Source organism: Rhinatrema bivittatum, chromosome 1 (assembly GCF_901001135.1).
Source record: "Rhinatrema bivittatum chromosome 1, aRhiBiv1.1, whole genome shotgun sequence".
NCBI lineage: Eukaryota > Metazoa > Chordata > Amphibia > Gymnophiona > Rhinatrematidae > Rhinatrema > Rhinatrema bivittatum.
This window is the reverse complement of record NC_042615.1, coordinates 444,020,778-444,040,086: the sequence shown is the minus strand read 5'-3', so window position 1 is coordinate 444,040,086 and position 19,309 is coordinate 444,020,778. Positions and strand designations below refer to the sequence as shown.

Genomic DNA, 19,309 nt, shown 5'->3' with positions numbered 1-19,309 from the left:
AAAACTGCGCCCAGGGAGCTTAACTATATGTGCATGTGCAAGTGGATACATGAAAATTTATACTAGCATTTTTTATAACATCTGTAGCAGGAGCTGCTCAGTTCATAAAACACTACGTACTTATGCTCTAAGGGCATGCACATATGTTTCCCACCCAAAAATTGCAGACCACAGACAAGTTCAATCTGAATAGTGCCAGTGAAGGAGCAGGAGTAAAGTTGCGTGAATAAGTTAGATAATGTATACGCAAATATTTTCTATAAAATAGCAACTTCCACATGAACCTCTTGACCCCCACCCCAGAATACTCCTAGAATATCCCTCTTTTGGGCTGGTAAACGTGCACATAAGACTAAAAAAATGAGCCTACGTTTGATGCTTATAAAATAGCATGTATATGCGTGTATATGCTCATTTTTCATACATAACTCCTTTGAAAATGGACTCAATAGTGTACAGCTTTGGAGGGAGGGAGGATTGAATACAAATGGGAACAAAAAGGGATAAAGGCTAACAAACATAAATAACAATCATTTTCAAACTTTCAAGTGTGCAGCTGATCTCTGAACATCATTAACTTTTGTTTTTTCCATTTCAGGTTTCTCTTTTTACTTTTCAGTTTTCTTCTCTTTCTTCCCTCTTAGCCCATGCTTTCACTAGAGCCTTGTCTCCCAGATACTTCATTTCTCTTCATCCTTCCCTTGTATAGTCTCCCTTTTCTCTATAGTTCCTCTTTTCTGCCTCATAGTTTTCCCTTCTTTACCTCTTTTGCTCTATCTTTTCTTATAAGAACATAAGAACATGCCATACTGGGTCAGACCAAGGGTCCATCAAGCCCAGTATCCTGTTTCCAACAGGTTCTTATGGCCTGTTTCCAGGCCATAAGAACCTGACAAGTATCCAAAAACTAAGTCTATTCCATGTTACCGTTGCTAGTAATAGCGGTGACTATTTTCTAAGTCAACTTAATTAAAAGCAGGTAATGGACTTCTCCTCCAAGAACTTATCCAATCCTTTTTTAAACACAGCTATACTAACTGCACTAACCACATCCCCTGGCAACAAATTCCAGAGTTTAATTGTGCGTTGAGTGAAAAATAACTTTCTCCGATTAGTTTTAAATGTGCCACATGCTAACTTCATGGAGTGCCCCCTAGTCCTTCTATTATCCAAAAGAGTAAAAAACTGATTCACATCTACCCGTTCTATACCTCTCATGATTTCAAACACCTCTATCATATCCCCCCTCAACCGTCTCTTCTCCAAGCTGAATGGTCCTAACCTCTTTAGTCTTTCCTTTTTCCCCTTTACTGTTTCCTTTTTCTCATTGCTTTCTCTCTCCTTCTCTCCCAGTCTTCTCTCACTCTCTTCCTATCTCAGATTCATTCCAGTTAATTTTTCCTTCCTGGTCTCTTACTTCAGCTGATATTCATAAGAACATAAGACTTGCCATGGTGGGTCACACCAGGGTCCATCAAGCCCTGTATCCTGCTTCCAACAGTGGCCAATCCAGGTCACAAGTACCTGGCAGGATCCCAAGGGGTAGAGAGATTCCAAGCTGCTTATTCAGCCTTACAACTGCTTCCTTCCTCTCTGCATGCATGATTCTGTTGGCATCAGTGGGCATTGCAGCAGCATCAGTAGATGGAAGGTTCTCAGGAAAGTAGAGTGCAAATTGGCAGTAGCAGCCCAGTATGGCAAGGTAGCCCAGTCTGAAGCCAGAAGCAGCGGTCCTCCGTATCAAGGAGGAGGGAGGTCAGGGCAGCCTGTCCGCACCCACAGTGGAAGGAGGGAGGGAGACCGGACCGTTCACATTAACACAACAGAGCTACATCCTGTGGTAGTTGCCACAGTTATAGAATCAGTGTAAAAGGGGCATTATGCTTATAGTTAATTAGAATAAGTAATGAAATAAGAACACAAAATTGTGTGTATTCTAGGCAGTTAGCCATCAGTCCCATTCATTACCACTTCTAGTTTTAAGAGTTGTTGTTTTTTGTTTTTTTTTTAAATAATTTTCAGAAATTAGACAATATTGTATACCAAGTGAATGCACATGGATCTGTAATTTTTCAGATGAGAAAAGCTGAATATAGTTATAGAGTAAGAAACAAATGAATTAAAGATTTAAGCATTTCAGAAAAATATGAAGCTTTCCACCAATTAGCTAAATTATATTTTCAAGTTATCAAAATGGAACATAAAACTATACCTTGATAAGTACTGCCCAGAGGTGATATTCCATTCCTCTCTCTCTGTGTCCATACAGTTTGTTGTGCTGGGGACGAGGGCCAGTTCAGGATGGACAAAGGTTGCCATTGCCATAGCTCTGGCTATCAATTCCATGGCATCCTGCACATAGTGTTCAAAATAGGACTCTGAAGTTTTCCCATGAGCTATTAGACCCAGGGGCAACCCTTCAGTCCTCAACTCTTCTGCATTCTGTGAATCCCCCAAAATCCAATGGAACTCTGGAAGCATCACTCCAATCTGTGTGGTGATTTCAAAAACCCTCCTGGTGTTTTCCATGCTGCACCCGAACATGACGATGGTGGTGGTGGTGTCCTTAATGCTCTCCAGCTGAATGTGCAAGTAGTTTGTAAGATTGCTTCTGGAAGTAAGGTTGGCAGTGATGTTTATAATGGCTCCAAGATGGAATTTGGAATGATTCTGTGTGAGCACAAGGAAATCTGTGAGGTTCCAGTCTTCTTGGCACAGCATCAGGCTGAAATTGTACCAGTTGTTCATTGCCAGGATTGCGAATGTGACATCAGCATGGGAATTTAATGGGCTTTCTATGCCAAGCTGTAGGTGGAGGGGATTCTGTATTTAAAAGGAGGGGAAGAAAAAGAAACAGTAGTTGGAAAAACTGAAAATCTTTAAATATTAATTTCCTCATTTAGGGCCTGATTTTCAAAAGCATTTACACACTTAAAAATGGGTTTTACCCGTGTAAATGCACTTTACCCATTTAAGTGGGTCAATATCAATAGGTTTTACCCACATAATGTGCACTTTTCAAGGATAAATGGCTTTTAAAAATTGATACAATAGTAGTTACATTTACAACCGTTGTGATGACAATACCGAACGACGGTATATAAAACTCTATAGAATAAATGTGTAAATATTTTTGAAAATTGCCCCAGGGTTCCTTCATTTTTTTTATATTCAAAATAGGAAAACATTGGCAAAAACTTGTGTACTTGCAAAGAATGTGTACGCACACACCTTTTAGCTAATTTTATGTGAAGATTCCCTACAAGGTACAGCATGTGCCTCCGAAGTGCCCTGGCACTTTGTGCCTGATATTTCTGCAGGAGGAGATAGGGGCAGGGGTAAAACCATTCACCTACATTTGAAAAACAAATATATGCATGCTGTTTCCTTCCTCCCCCACCCCAGCTTAAAGTATATTTTGATCATGCTTTTCCCATGCACTGCTTCAGAAAACCTTTAGAAGGATGGGAAGACTGTATTATAATGATCAATTAAATAACTAAAGCACAAGCATTTTGAAATCCCGCATGTACATTTGCCACTTTGAGGGGAACAGTTTTCAGCCAGGGCTATCTACCTGGGTAAACAACTCTTTATGCAAATGAATGCCTTTGAAAATAGGTCCTCAGTGTTTGTAAGTTTATTAATACATTGTGGCTATATAGGTACACTGTCAACTGCTTCCATCCAGCATTGAAAATATATCAAAAGTAATAGGGGGAAGGTGAGTTTCCTCCAACTATGTTCATTTCCAGGTTTTGTAATTGCGAATATTGGATGTGATTACGCTAAGATAACCAGAGTCAGCCTTGATCGGTTCTCAAAGGTGAAAACTGGACTGCAGCTAAGCCACAAAATGTTATGGCTTAGCGGGCTCAAGCAGTGAATGACTCAGACCTACCTGGCTCAACCTCAAATATTTGACCTCTTGTCCCCACCTGTTGCCATTGCCAATAGTATTCTAATCTGAACCACTTTGTTTACCCTTAGAAATACTTCAGTCCAATGCCACCCTCACATTTGTTCTATAGAAATCATGGATTTAATATGCCCAATGTGTGTTCCATGCCAAATTGTTGAGGGTTATTGTAGAACAAATCTAGATGAAAAAAAAACAACTAAGCTTTAATCTGTGCTGTTAAGACACTGTCAGGTGGAGGAGAAAGCAAAACTCCGATTGGCAATAGATGATGTTAGCAATGCACGAAAAGACAGGACACAGCCTGTGTTGCCTCTTCTACTGGCTCTGTATGACACAACTCTAGAAAACATTGTTTTAACTAGTTAAATTAGCATATACAGCATGAAAAATATTTAAGGAATTTTTTTAGACAACAAATGTGCTTTACCTAATGGATGTTTTAATAATCTGCTGGAAAGCATTAATATTAGATAATTCATGGTATCATATGAGACAACTCACCTGCACATATTATACCTTACAATCTCTAGCAGGAAGCTCTCTTTGGCACAAAATAAGTATTAAGAGCATTAGTAAATCTGAGGGATTGATATCACAATTAACAATTACTAGGAAATTTGTGTTTAGCCTGGTCACACTGGCATTGCAGAATAGTCCACTGCTAGAGGAGAATTTAAAAACAAACTACTTATTATTCCAAACAACAAAAAGTCATACTTGGTTATATGAGCAAGAATTGGCATAATCCAGGGCAGGTGGTCCTCGCCTGTTTGCTGGCTAACAGGTAGATTTCAAAAGCATTGTTCATGCAAAAATGGCCCCATATACGCGCATGAACAATGCAAATTTTAAGAAGCCGGGTTGTACAGACATACATACCTGTGCACGCATCAAGAATAGGAATGCAGAAAAGGGGCAGGGCATGGGCGTTGAGCCAAGACTTACACACATAACCCCTGAATCTTGCAAGCCTGGGCATGACAACATACACCATGTTATCTATGCAACTTTACTACTGGTCCTGATGAGGCACAGGTCTGGAGATTTTGGGCCAGAGGGTTCCTGAACGAGAGAGAGCGGGAAAGAGAAAAAGAGAGAGAGACAGAAAGAAAGAGACTATGATACTATATATATCTCCCACTGTAAGAGGGGCACTTTCAACTCAGGGTAGGTTTGGGGGGGGGCAGTAATACATTAGTCTACTTAGGTCGCAAGGGTCTGAAGACCCTTCTAACACCGCCCCCTCCCCAAAACCCACCCTTAATTGAAAGTGTCCATCTTACAGTGGGAGATATATAGAGTGTCATAGTATCTCTCTCTCTCTCATGTGAGTATGTGCGGTAGACATATTTTAAATAATACGTATGTACTTACACGCACGATATAAAATTAAGCGTATTTTTGCTCTCGTGCCCAATGCACGAGTTTATGGGTGCCCGCATGCTCCTTTTAAAATTTACCTGTAAGAAAGGCTAGAACTAGGCTTTTGTCTGGGGGCAGTATTGTCTAGGAGGTGTCCAAAGAGTAATATTTATTTTTATTTATTTATTTATTTATTTTAGGATTTTTATATACCGATCTTCTTACATAGTATGGAAATCAAATCGGTTTACAGAGAACATTTTAACTTGCTTGAAAGCATTACATATAACGAAGAACTATTAAATAACAAATAAATATAAGAAAACATGTAAGAACAATAATTAACATGGTGATTAGGAAATAATGCTATTATACAGATGCCTTGCAAGAGGCTAATGAAAAAAACCCTAATTAATTAACTAAACATGAGGAGGTATCGGATGAAGTAGGGCTGGGGTGCAGGGGAGGATAAGCATAGGGAGGACAACGTGGATGGAGGGAGGAGAGGGACAATCAGGGGGTCTAGAAAGATGGAGGATTTAATAAGGAGGGTAGGGTGGTGGAGTTATACAGTTAGAGCGGAAACAGAGACATGTATGCATGTGAAAGTGGCTTGAAATTTATTGGGTAGAGATTGGTCATTGTTTGAGGTTACGTCTATTTTGAAAGGGCTGTGGACTAGATTTGAAGGCAGAGTTACCAAGGAATGTGGCTGGGAGCTAGCTCTGTGGGAAAGAGAATTGGCACTGGTCAGATTTTGCCTGTCAGTTCTATACTTTGAAGGGTTGCAGTAAGATTGTTTGGGGACTGGGCATTGGACTGGAAACGCAGTTAGGAAGGATATATGTTTATTGTTGTATTTTGTATGGCTTGCATTTAATTTGTTTGAAATTGTAACCTGCCTTGTGGCTTTCAGGGAAAGATGGGTTATTTAGACTAAATAAATAAATAAATAAATAAATAAATAAATATCCCACATACCCAGGTTTGTAAGTGAGGTTCATTCCTGTTATGGTATGTGCAGAAGCTATTTAGAGACACTACCCCAAGAGAGAAAACAAAAATCAATGCTCAATGAGCATGCAACTTTTATTTACTAGATGCATGCTTATCATTCTTTAGCAAAATGTATAGAAATGAGTGGTCTCATTAAAATAAATAGAGAGAAAGATAGAGCTACACCTTTTGAAACATGCACTAAGGCACGTTATCATTATTCCATTCCATTACTTTGTGATACGTAGGCAACCAGTATGAAGCTTTTTTTGTGTGACTGAGACATAATGAAAGCTGCCAGGGAGAAAAATATCCCAAGGGTTGAAACAATGGATTCCATTGTTTTCCCTATGAAAGTGGTATCAAATCAAACAGAATGAATAAGATAAGACCTTCCAGATGTCTGTTTTTCTGTCTGTCTTCTACTGAACATACTGTATCTGCTTAATTACCTCTTCCCCTATAATATTTGGGTTTGTTTCTTTCTGGCCCATGTTGGTCATTCTCTCTCCAGGTTATCCATCCTGAGATCATCAAGATGATGACAGCATGCCCTCAGTGGTAACAGAAGTAAGTCAGCTTCAGCTGCTTGCAATGTAGAGTTCATTCTTCAGCATTGCATGCTGTGATGGCTATATTCAGGTAGGTAGCCAACAATGTTTCAGTAGGGCAAGGTATCATCTTACATTTGATTTTTTTTTTTAACTTGGCACAGTTTAAAGTGTGCCAAGTTTAAAGTGCAGAAAAAGCCACATGCTATATTAAATATAGACTGAAACCTGCCTAAATTATAAAATTACCATCTTCTGGTGTCTGATTTGGATGGTTACAAGGTGACATTCCTTAGTATATATTTGATATTTTCTAGCCACACAACTGGCAGATCTATATATGCAAGGATGGGAGTTTGAGGGCAGAACACTATGCCAGTTCTAGTGTTTCTATAATACATTTAAAATTTAAAGTGAAGGCACCATGTTTGTATCACCTCCATATTTTTTTTTTTTTTAGTCTTTTACCTTTTTTAGGCAATTATACGGGGGATATGGGCAATGCATCATGTTTCTTTTTCTGTCTCTGCATACTGCATCTCTATTATAGCAAGACCTCTACTATTTAGTTAATTTGTATTCAGATTCCATAATGCAAGAGCAACATAGTTACAGACTGGGAAAATCTTGAGTCATACACTTCTGGCGATTTAAATAGGATCAGTAAGTTTATACATAAAACATAGTTTTTCAATAAATTCTGAGAAACATGAGAGTAAAAACACTGAGTTATTTAGCCGGAGGGATAGCAAATCACTGTGGTCTTGATTCATCGGATCGGTTTCTAAAAGAAAGTTATTTGTTGAAATTAGTAAACATAAGCATATCCTGTGGGGTTTTTTTTATTCATTTACTGGGATGGGGGTGAGAATGTGTTTGTGTTTGAGGGGGGGGGGGAAGGTCATTTCTTCCTGCACCTTTGGCCTTCCAGCTCAGTTGAAACTAGGATTGGGGTTTGTTAGAAAAACCTTCATTCACAGCTACATTGGAATATTTTCTCTTCTTTTTATATCTTTCCCTCAGCTTTCAGTCTTCACAGCAAAAGTACTCAGTTAGGTGCCATGCACCAAGGCTCCTTCTTGAACCCTGCGGACACAGACCTGCTGTGCGATGAATGGGACTCCCACCACCACCATCGTGGGCTGTGAGCACTGCTTTTCCGGCATCCCCAGCCCCGGCTGCAGAAGGCTGATACCGATATTGAGTCCAGGATCTCTGCCACTGAACCATGGGGCTGGCTAATCAAGGCTTCCTCTTAGATCAACCTACGCTCAAATTCACATTGCACATTCTAAGCTTCATTACAATATGCATGACCTCCATTATTCCCTTTCAGATAAACAAAATCACTTTCCTTTGATGGCATCAGCTTCTGGATTTAGGTGCAACAATGCTGTGAGCATGCTCTGACCATAATCTCAGATTGAATTTAAACTAAAAAAAACAAAACTGCTCATGCTTTGTTTCATTTATTATATGTCTAACTCCACAGCTCATAAATGAATGCACCGAGTGAGAAACAATATACAATGATACAGTAAATATAAACATTAACATAAAACAAGTACATAATGTACAATAACACAGAGATATGTAATACAGCTTGATAAACATGATGTCATATGAAGGGAACCATCAAATCACCCAGTGAATCATCACACTGCCTCATTTATATTAGAGGTATGCACTGAAAAGGGTTTCAGTTCTTTTTATTTTGTTTTCTTTTGATGTTTATTTCACGTTGCTTCATTTATTTAAAATTAAATTTAATAAAAGAAAGGGAAACACAAATGGTATCTGGTTTAGGCCCTATCACTCTCCCTTCCTGCCCATCCAATCAGTGAAAATAAGTTGCTCTCTTAGGGGGTCATTTATCAAAGTGCTATATGGTGTTTTCGCTTGTGTTAAGCACCTTTAACGCATGCGAAAACACCATAACACATGGTGTGATGCAAATGAGAAAGATAGGAGTAGTTTGGGGCAGGACTCACAGTTTTGTGAAGCCATATTGCATGGCTTTTAAATACACCTTTTTCATTTGCGTAGAGCCGTGTTATAGGGCTTCATCGTGTGTTGCGATGTTTACGCAAATGCTGTTTTTAATAGCTTTAAGCTCCTGGAGAGCCAGCCTAGCTGTCAAGCCCTTCTTCTACAAGAAGAGAGAGAGAGAGAGGTACCCAGGTAGAGAGTCCATCAAGCTAGGTTGAAAGAACATTGCCAAATCTCAGCTTTGGGTGAGTTTCCTCACTCCGAAGGTCATCAAATCTTTACAAGAGAGCACTGTTCTGTTTGTATGTCTCACTTTGAATGTCAAAGTGGCCCCTAACCCCTACACTAATACCAAAATCTCACCTCGAGTGATAGGAGGGCCTCATATAGAGGCATAAATACCTACTTAGTATGACAGCATTATGGCTAGATTCTCTCTCTCTCCTACTCCCAATCCCCCCCCCCCCCCCCCCCCCCCAAGAGGTTATAGAAGGGCCCTGATAGCTAGGCTGGATCTCAAGAGCAAAAATAGTGCAATAAAGCCCTATTGCACAGCTTTACACAATTGAAAAAGGTATAGTTAAAGCCATGCAATATGGCTTACAAATTATTAAGCCAGCCCACTTGGTCCCAAACTCCTCACCTTTTTCTAATTTGCATAGCACTATGCATTTCCGCATGCGTTAAAGGCGTTCTTTTCATGCGAAAACACCTTAACACATGTGAAAATGTCATATAGCACTTTGATAAATGACCCCCTATGTTAGCTGTTCTTTTGTTTAATTTTGAAAATGAAAGCAGATGCCTAATTAATATATGCACAAAACAAAACAACTTACATAATTTGGCTCTATAGGAATCAATGGGAAACAAGTATAAATAAATGAAAAATTGAATTTTTTTAATACAGTGTCCCACCTCCAACACATGTGCTTTTATATTTATAAGCAGATAAAATGTTTTACAGGTGTTAAGGAAGTGTTGAAATCAGAAAAACAAAAAAGAAATCTTAGGCAGATTTCTTAATTGATAGGAATCAGAATAAGAACTCTTGCAATAAAGTCACACAGCAAAAAACAAAAAGATTTAAGAAGGCTGAACATGTGCTCAGTAACTGCTCTGGTGGACATATGGGTACTATTGTACCACACTTCTGAACCAATAGTTTACACTAGTGCCATATTCCAGTAATGATGTATATGTCTTTTAACATGCCAAACAGTTCTAGCAAACCATTCTCATCATACATGATCTGTGTGTTTCAACAGATCAGAGGTAGATGTACTGAATGTGTGCAAACTGAGACCAAGAGTAACAGACAGGGAATATGCAAGAAATTAAAATAATACTAGGCTCTGAATAGGAAAACAGCCATGGTACAGATGCTATTCAGGCTAACTTATACAGCATGATATGTTAGAACAGTATTTTTTTTTAATGAATATCATGATCATTTGGTGGTGCTGGCTCTTTAATAACAAGTTTTCCAATGGAAAGCATAATTAATGCTTAAAAAGTAAGAAAATATTTCTAGGTTTTGAAATTTTGTTGCGGTGTTATCTGAGAGAATAAAAGAAGGATTGCTGTAGCTAACTTTTCTATTTCAAGTGTAAAAATGTTTAAATATTTCAAAATTGTTCCCAAATGAAATAAAGAGGATCTGTGTGGCTGCAGAAGAATAAAAGGAATATATATGCTAATAGGAATATATATATATATATGACAAATAACCTGTTTACAGAATTTTTTCTACTATGCTGTAACCTGCTTTGAGAGCATTACATATTGAAAAAGGCAGGATATAAATTCAAGGAATGTGTGTATATATATATATATATATATATATATATATATACATACACACATTCAGGTATATAGCTATGCTGATGAATATAACCAGATAAGTTCTAGTTATCCGGTTATATAATATCCGGATAACTTAAGACCTGCTATTGAGCAGGTTAACTTATTCGGTTAACTTAACTAGATAAGGCTGAATATAGGCAATTATGTGATTTAAAAAAAAAAATGTGTGAAAGCTTGCTGGGCAGACTGGATGGGCCATTTGGTCTTCTGCCGTCATTTCTATGTTTCTATGTAAGATTACCAGATAAGTAGTGCCGCCCCGATTTGCTCATTCCCCGCTCATTGACTATCTGGATATCTACTTACCCAGATAAGTGACTTATCCAGTTAAGTGTGACTGCTTAATCGGCTATCTAGCGCTAAATGCGCTTTCAATATCGGGCTCAATTTTTGCAAGCCATGGCAAATATTTTCTTTTGTTTCCAAATATCACCAAATATCTGTTGTTATGGCAGTTCCTATTTGTTTTTCTTCCCAGCAGAATATTAGCCATTTAGCAGCCAAAAATATGTTGGCTGAATCAAGTTATTATTTTAATTTTCTTGTTCAAATATTGTTGTAACTTCTCTTTCAGTTTATAAATTGCTTGGTTCCTTTTCTTTCACAAATGCATCACTTTACTCTATGTAAACAATTTCTAAGCATAAGACAAAGGGAGAATCTGTGTGAAGGCTCTTGCAGGGTTTTGCCCCTTCTCCTACCCTAATCAAAGCTTGCATTCTTTATTCCAACCCTCAACATTCTATCATCTGAATTCTTTTCTTAATTTGCAGCCTATGGTTCATTATTTGAAAACAGTGTGTTGTATGGAGCTCTAAGGAATCCCTTGTTAAATCATCATGTGTTGTCTCACCAGCTGGAGCAAAGATGATGAGAACTTCTTGATAAGAAACTGGAAGTGTGTTATTGGTTGAAAAACATAAGAGAAGGCACAGTCCAAGGCAATAAATTACAATATCATAATGGCAAAGGTTCATAGGAGATCTCAGTATGTGAATGATGAGACAGACAGTTGATGTTTCGAGTTTGTCCTTGAATCAAAATAGGCCATTTCTGCAACCCTGTGAAATCCCCAGGCATTTTGAAATAAAACTAGATGAAAAATTCCGTCTCCAGGCAGCGACTCCATGATGTTGCCCCCCAGTGGAAGTTCTATGCTTTATATATTTCACAAAAACAAGTTACCTGACTTTTTTTTTTTAATTTCACTGCTGCGGATGGTATAGTAGCTCTTGTTTCCAATGCAGTAACACATGCTGGGCAATCGAACCCTGCCACTGTTTGTGGAAGACAGTAAGACACCTGTCAGATCAGTCAAGACAATGCCACACTGAGCAAAATTATTCTCTTGATGAACCCTTCAGAACAAACAGCTTCAAAGCCACGCCAACAAAAATGGAAAAGGAAAGCTAGTAAATCTTGCAGAGAAATGGCTTCCAATCAGAGAGTTCTGAACAGTTATGCAGCATGATTAGTGCTTCTGATTTTAGGTGTTTAGACCTCAAATTTAGCTAATTGGGGGTTCTTTGAGGAACCTGAGAATTAATTAAGGTTAAGTGGCTTAAAGCACCCAGCGCATTAATTCCAGCACCTAATGGAATTAGTTCAACTTATTTTTAACTGTAGTCAACCAGCAGGATGAATTTCTATTAAGCACCCAACCACAAGTTATGTCTTTTGAAATAAACTCTTATATGTTACCGAATTCTAATGGCACCACCCATGTTATTTATGAACTATATTTTCCTTTGATATAGGTGCCCATCTGTAAACCGTTATGATGGTGCATAACTTAATGACAGTATATAAAAACTCTTAAATAAATAAAATAAATATTTATTGGTGTTTTCACAGCATGGGCATTATTTCTGGGTGTCTTTCCCAGTTAATTAAAATACTAATCTTACAATGTTGTGATGTGACATTTAGCACTGCAATAAAATAACAAACTTCCACTTCTTTAAAAGAAAAAATGTTCTCTCTCTCAGCCTGTGCTGCTCTGAGCCCAGAAGCAAAAGGATGTCTCTGCATTTTCTGAAAGTTACATTAATTGTCAGGCAGTGAGGCTGCCACCACCACCCCTGCTACTACCCCACTTCTTAGAGGCTACTTTCAAAATGAGAATCCTGGGACTCCCTAACAATGGCCATCTTGAGTCAAACTGTTTTTATTGATAAAACCAAGCTCTCAGAACCTTTTATTTGATTTGTCTCTGTGCTTTGTCTAGATTGCAGACTCTATGGAGTAGGGACTAATCTCTTATATCCATCTGTTCAGCACTGTATGTATCTTGTAGGGATGTGATTCGGCCGAACCAAAAGGTTCGTTATCGGCCCGCCGGTGGGAAATTTCGTTTTCCCGTGGTTCCAGCTGATTTCTTTCGGCCGCCCCAAATTACGGGGTTAGAGCGCGGAGCTTATTGTTCCTGGTCCAAATAAATAAACTAGGGACCATTTGTACCTCTAAACTAAAATCATCCATCGGGGACACTTTGGAAGCAATTTTCACTAAGTTGCATAATAGCAAAGTATGCAGATAACATTTCTAGTTTGTGAATTTTCAAAGAGAAATGAAACAGGTAGTTTATATTTGAAAATTTACTAAAACTTACGCAGGTACAAAAGGATATGCAGACTTTGCCCCTGCTATATCTGTAGATAGGGTAAGGTAGAGCAAACTATGCAGGAACATCTGAATATTCAGTATAGAAGCCTGCTTTTCTCCATGACCAAGTGACACTCCCAGGAATACCAGCATGTAGAGCAGTAGAATACAGCTGGCCAATGAAACTAGGAGTCTATATTTAACTGCTCTGCTTGTTGCAATTTTCAAACCCTTTGATACAGTCGCTTAAATCCTTAGTTAGACATCTAGATCCCATTGAAAGGTCTCCTCCACACAAGCAACATTTTTATTTTTTTAAATTTCATAGCGTAACATCATGGAATTTGTCAGTTTGCTTTGCCAATGCAAACAGTAAAATTAAAAGACCCAGAATATTTGGAGTTGTGAATTGAAAAAAAAAAAAAACCCAACTACTATAGCTCAGAGTTGTCCCTGATGGATAGCATTTGTAATCCTATAACAGAAATATGGTAATAGGCAGAAAATACATTTATATAAATAAATAAATAAATAAATAGATAAATAAATAAATAAATAAATAAACAAACAAAATGTAAGCAAGTGACAATTTGCTGACATATTTCAAAAGCCCTTGATATTTATTAAACATTCACTGCTCTTGAGATCTGCCTATACTTCAAAGAATAGTGACATGAGATAATTGCCTATCTGCTTTCATGTTTTCTCTCAAGGTGGCTGAGAAACAACAGTTTAGCGTGCCAGAAATTGTTCTTCATGAGAAGACTGAAATACATCTTGCAACTACTGTACTAACATTCACACCTCTCTCTCTCTCACTCTGTGTAACATTTAGCGATGAGAACAATCACAATAGAGCATGATCATTATCATTGACACGTTTTTTGTATTGGGGTTTTTTTTCTACTTTTCATTTCATTTGTTGTTTTTCATTTATTTCAAGTTATTTAAAACAAAAAGAAATTAGATTTGTAAAAATAGAAATGAAAAACAGAAACATGCAAACTATGCCAGTTCCTTGCCTCTGCCAGAAATTTTCTTTAAAAAAAAAAATCACTGCTGGCCTTCCCTCGTTCCTTTTTACCCTTTTTGCTGCTTGAAATTTTCTTCACAGGGTACGATGGGTCCCCAGTCATTCCTCCCCTACTGCTGAGTCAATTGTTAGTAAAGGCTGGGGTCAGGATCCACCCTGCTCCCATTAACATGGTGGCGGGTTGGCATTCTGCTTCCCAGCTTGCCCTTGGAGTATGATTGGGTGCAGGTGGTAGTGGATTTCGAGATTTGTTTAGTTGCTGGGTTTTTTTAAATTTCATTTTGGGGAAGCCTGATTGGTCGGGCCTGTGTCAGTGAGGCTTGTGGGTGGGAGGGGGAGGGGATTGTTTACCTTTTCTCCTGCTGGGATCAAGGAGCTGTTTTTTCTTCTCAGATCCCTGGTGGTTGCGGTGGCATCGGCACAATTTTTTCTTGACGGTCTGATGTTTTTTTCCACAGACAAGTGTGCGTGCCCTGTTTCTGCAGTTGCAGGTACAATGGAGGATGAGGAACAGCTAGACACATTGCAACCTGAGGTGTGCAGCAGGAATGATGGGACAGCACACAGCTTCAGTCATGGAGAGCAGGAACCTCAGCTGAATGCTACTGAAGGAGGCAAGCGTCATCAGGGAACTTCAGACAACGATGGTCGGACTGGAGCACTGGGTGGTGGCATGTCAAATGTTGATGGCAGGTCTGCATTGGGTGAGTCTGTTGGAACTGGGAGACAGGAATATCAAGGAGGTGTGGGAAAAAGAAAGAAAACTAGAGTGTGTGTTCTTCATCATCTTCTTCCTCCTCGTCTTCATCTTCTTCTTCAGCTGTTAGGTCTATGGTGAGCGGGGCAGGTGGGGACAGTCCAGTGCATGATATGGGTCATCCAGCACTAGTTGTATTGATGGAAATGTGGGAAGGGGTCCCGAGGAATTTGAGGAAAAGATTTAAGAAGAGGCATTTTATTGATATTTTTAAATTGTTGAAGGGGCGAAGGAGGGCAAGGAAGGGAAAAGAGAAAGGTAAAAGGAAGGCGAAGGACAGTGGGACATGCAAAAAAGTTCCCAGGAATATTTTGAATTGGGTTTTTGGGTTTTTTACTTCTTGCGAGTGTGGTTGGGCATTTTGATCCATTGCAGTATGGGGCTTTGTTGGCTTACAAGGATAGCATTTTGGGAACTTATAAGGATTATGAGGGGTGGGCATGGATTCATTATGATGAATGTTTTCGGGATAAGATGGAGGGAAATCATCATATGTCTTGGGGGACTCAGGACATAAGCTTATGGCTAACTCAGATGACTAATAAGGGACAAGGTGGTGGTAATAAGATGGGTAGTGGTGGAATTTAGGCGAGCCATTAACCGCTGTCTCGGGGAAGCGCGCGCCAGCAGTTGGCCGGCGCGTACAAACTACTTCTACTCAGGGGAGCAGTAAGTAGTGAAAAAAAAAATGTTATTTTCTGGGATGGGTTAAGGGGGTGGGGAGGAGAAGGGAAGAGGGAGAGGGTTTAGGTAGGAGGGAAAGGAAGTTCCCTCCCAGTCTGCTTCTGAATTGGAGCGGACAGGGAGGGAACAGGGGAAGGCCCGATTTCATCGCAGTGTGTAATCTTCTAAAATCTCCTCCTGCGCGCACCGCCCACACATGCGTGTGCGTTTTTTTTAAATCCAGCGTGCATGTTATAAAATCTGCACATCCACATGCATGCGCCGGGTACCGCGCGCACGTGGACGCATGCGCCCACCTTTTAAAATCTACCCATAAGTCAACTAGATTAATATCAGTTAATGGACTTCTCCTCCAAGAATTTACCCAAACCTTTTTTAAACCCAGGTACACTGTTATGGTTAAGCGATGTTTGGGTGGATGCTCGGGTACTGTGGCAGATGACCATGCCCACGAGGAGGAGCCCCTTGAGGCGCCACTGTACTGGGCTAAACGCAGGATGAACAAACACAGAGTTAGTTCTTTATTATACAGCTTGAAGTGTACCACCAGAGGTGGCAGTAGTGAGGTAGTCTGGATGTAGCAGTCTCAGGACCCTCGGCAGAGGGGACCCTTCTCACCCCATTGGTATAGGGGAATTCCAGTGCAGGTTTCCCAGCAAGGCAGTACTGTGTATGAGATAGACTGAGAGTTAGATTACTCACTAGATGGTTGCTGTAGGTATGCGATTCCACCAGGTTAAAGAAGCTGGTACAGGCACCGAGGCGGGGAGAGCAGGCCCTCGAGGAGCGAGTACCTGATTCCTGTAAGGCACCTGAAATAAAGCAGAGGACACCCAAGGAGTGGGTACCCAGATTAGCAATTACCCCAAAGGGCAGAGAGAGCTTCCAACGGCAGCACGGAAGCGGCAGAGTAGCTTAGACCAGCCGAGACCAATCCTTTGCTGACTCAATGAGCTAGCAACATAGTACAGGCTATATACCCGGATGGCGTGATGGCAGTAGAGGGGAACGCCCCTGAGGTTCGCGCCATTGCTGGAATAAAGTCGTGGGTGAACAATCAGCGCCCACTTTCTTAACGCGCCCCAGGTGCCCACAAAGGGGGCACCATGCAATATTTAAATTAGGGGGTCGAGTTAGTAAGGAGGCGATAAGGTTGCTTTCGCGCCCCTAGCGTCTCCCTGCTAACAAGAACCCAATCAGTGTCTGTAGTCCGCCAGTTAGGAAAACTGATGCCGAGTTGATTGCCGTCGGTTTTCCTAAACGCTTCACAGCCGCACATCCAGGGGGTTCAGGAAACGAACGCTTGTCATTCGAGTGTCTGTTTCCTGCACCCTACTGCCAGTGGGATTTTTTTTCTATTTTTTAACTTTATTTAATTTTGCTTTTCCTCCTACTTAAAATCGCAATGATATTAAGTGGGAGGCAGTACAGAAAAGCAGTTTTTTCTCCTTTTCTATACTGGTTTAAGGAGGGCTCAGCAATTAATGCCTGCTCCAGGCAGGCGTTAATTGCTGAGCGCTAAATGTGCGTCCTAGACGCATATTTTTTTTTTTTTGCAACTGGAGTGAATGCTAACAGCCTCAGTCACATGCATTTGTATGTGATTAGTGTGATCAGACTCACTCCAAGTTGGACATGCGTTGAATAGGTGCTAATCCCCTTATTGCATTAGGGGATTCATTAGCACCTATTCAACCCGCATCTGACTGTGGGTTATACAGTGCGCTTGGCTGAGCCCACTGTATTGCATCGGCCCCACAGTTTATGGGCATTATTTAACTCTCACTTTTTTAAAACCGTTTAACACAAATGACCTTTCTTACATATTCACCATAATCTATCTTTGGCCATCAAGATCACTATAGATCACCAGGAATGATGTTTTTCTTTTTTTAATGCTGCACTTTATACTAGTACTATACGATTTACAGTTAAATTCTTTGTTAATTTATCCACCGTTGAGACTGCAAACAGCTGTGAAATGAAAATCAACCAAGTATTTTCTTTAATTAAAAATCATTTGAGGAAGAAACACTCTTTAAAGGCTTTTTTATATTCAGGTTGCATCAATTCACAACAATCTCCTTTGCCAAATTAAATGATTCTTTAACAACATAGAATTTTATATGTACCAGTGATCAAAGGATTTAGTAGATAATTAGAATTTATTGAACTGTGTGCAACCTGCCATTAGAAAATTCTCCGTGAAAACTGTATAATCCCAAAATGAGAATTGTTAACATTTACTGCTCCAATTAAGCTAGCTGATGTGCAAGTTAAACCATCTCCAAAGCAAAACAGTTTTATCAATTGATTTACAAATAATACTAATGGTCATTTTAATTCAAATTGCAAGTTGTTTCCACAAATAAAAAATTAATAAAACCTACCTATATGCTGATTATTCATATTTCTTTCTAATTGCATGCATGATTTTGTACATAGTACAATGATCATCCATTATTTTGTTTTAAAGGTGACAAGAAATCTTGTTTTGCAATTGCAAATGTTCCCATGCTTTTCTCTTTTTAGCATGCTAGCTTTAATTTGATTTATTTAAAAAAAAAAAAAAAAAAAAAAAAAACCCAAAGCTACAGCTAGGCATTCTTTGTAAGTTTGATTTGCTTTGGATAGCAATCAAAAAGTTGGTTTAAGTAATTTTTTTAAATTATGGCAAAAAATAAAGCTCCAACCTGATCCCCGTCAGTGACTTAGTTATTTTACCATCATTTTTGTACATCATTAACATCTATTCTGGATTGTTATTCAAAAATAGCAAATCCTCTTAAAATTGTCCAGATAGAGACCTGATGATTTTAGGATTATGATTCTTCTGACCCCAAAATTATTCTTTCTACTGTTACTTTCTTCTTAGAAAATGAACCTAAACTGGGGAAATATATAATCGAAAAGATGAGATTGTTTCACATTTTCCCTTAATTTTATTTTCTAAAAATGACAAACACTAAAAAAGTGTTAAATCAATACCGGCTGCCAGGAACACTTGATAGATGCTTCTAGCTCAGGAAATCCAAATCATTTGCAAACCCTTATCTTTGAATAGGAGTCTATAGACATAAGTTAGCCTATAAGACCTCCCATTTAATTTATCATCTTATCTTTGAGGCTGCTAGGAAGGATTATTACTCATCTGATCTTAAAGCTTCTCTTAATGGGCCAAAGCTTGGTAAAGTGCAGTTGGCTTCCTCACAACCTGAAATACTCTAAAATGCTGCAGCTCAGCTTTTACTAGGCTATCCTCCAAGAGAGTATACGTCCCCAATTCTTTATCAGCTCCATTGGTTACCTAATGTGCAGCAAATTGTTTTCAAAGTGCACTGTTTAGTATTTAAAGCTGTTAATGGGGAGGGTCCATCATACCTTTCAGATCTGTTATCTGAATACCCGCCTGCAAGGAACTTGCCTTCTGAAGGAGACCACTTGTTGCAGCTTCCTTCTGTAAAAGATGCTCACTTGCAAGAAACTCGGGTTCTGGCATTTTCAGTCTTAGGTCCCTCTTATGGAATTCCGTACCCTGTAAATTA

The 19,309-nt window shown here is 39.2% G+C and overlaps 1 protein-coding gene across 1 annotated transcript in view; it reads right to left on the bottom strand.

Moving 5' to 3' along the window:
* Window positions 1-19,309, bottom strand: part of LOC115093400 (glutamate receptor ionotropic, NMDA 3A-like) — a 318,535-nt gene that overhangs the window by 260,520 nt on the left and 38,706 nt on the right. Inside the window, 1 exon segment of the mRNA XM_029605092.1 lies at window positions 2,213-2,823. Coding sequence (XP_029460952.1) covers window positions 2,213-2,823 — 611 coding nt within the window.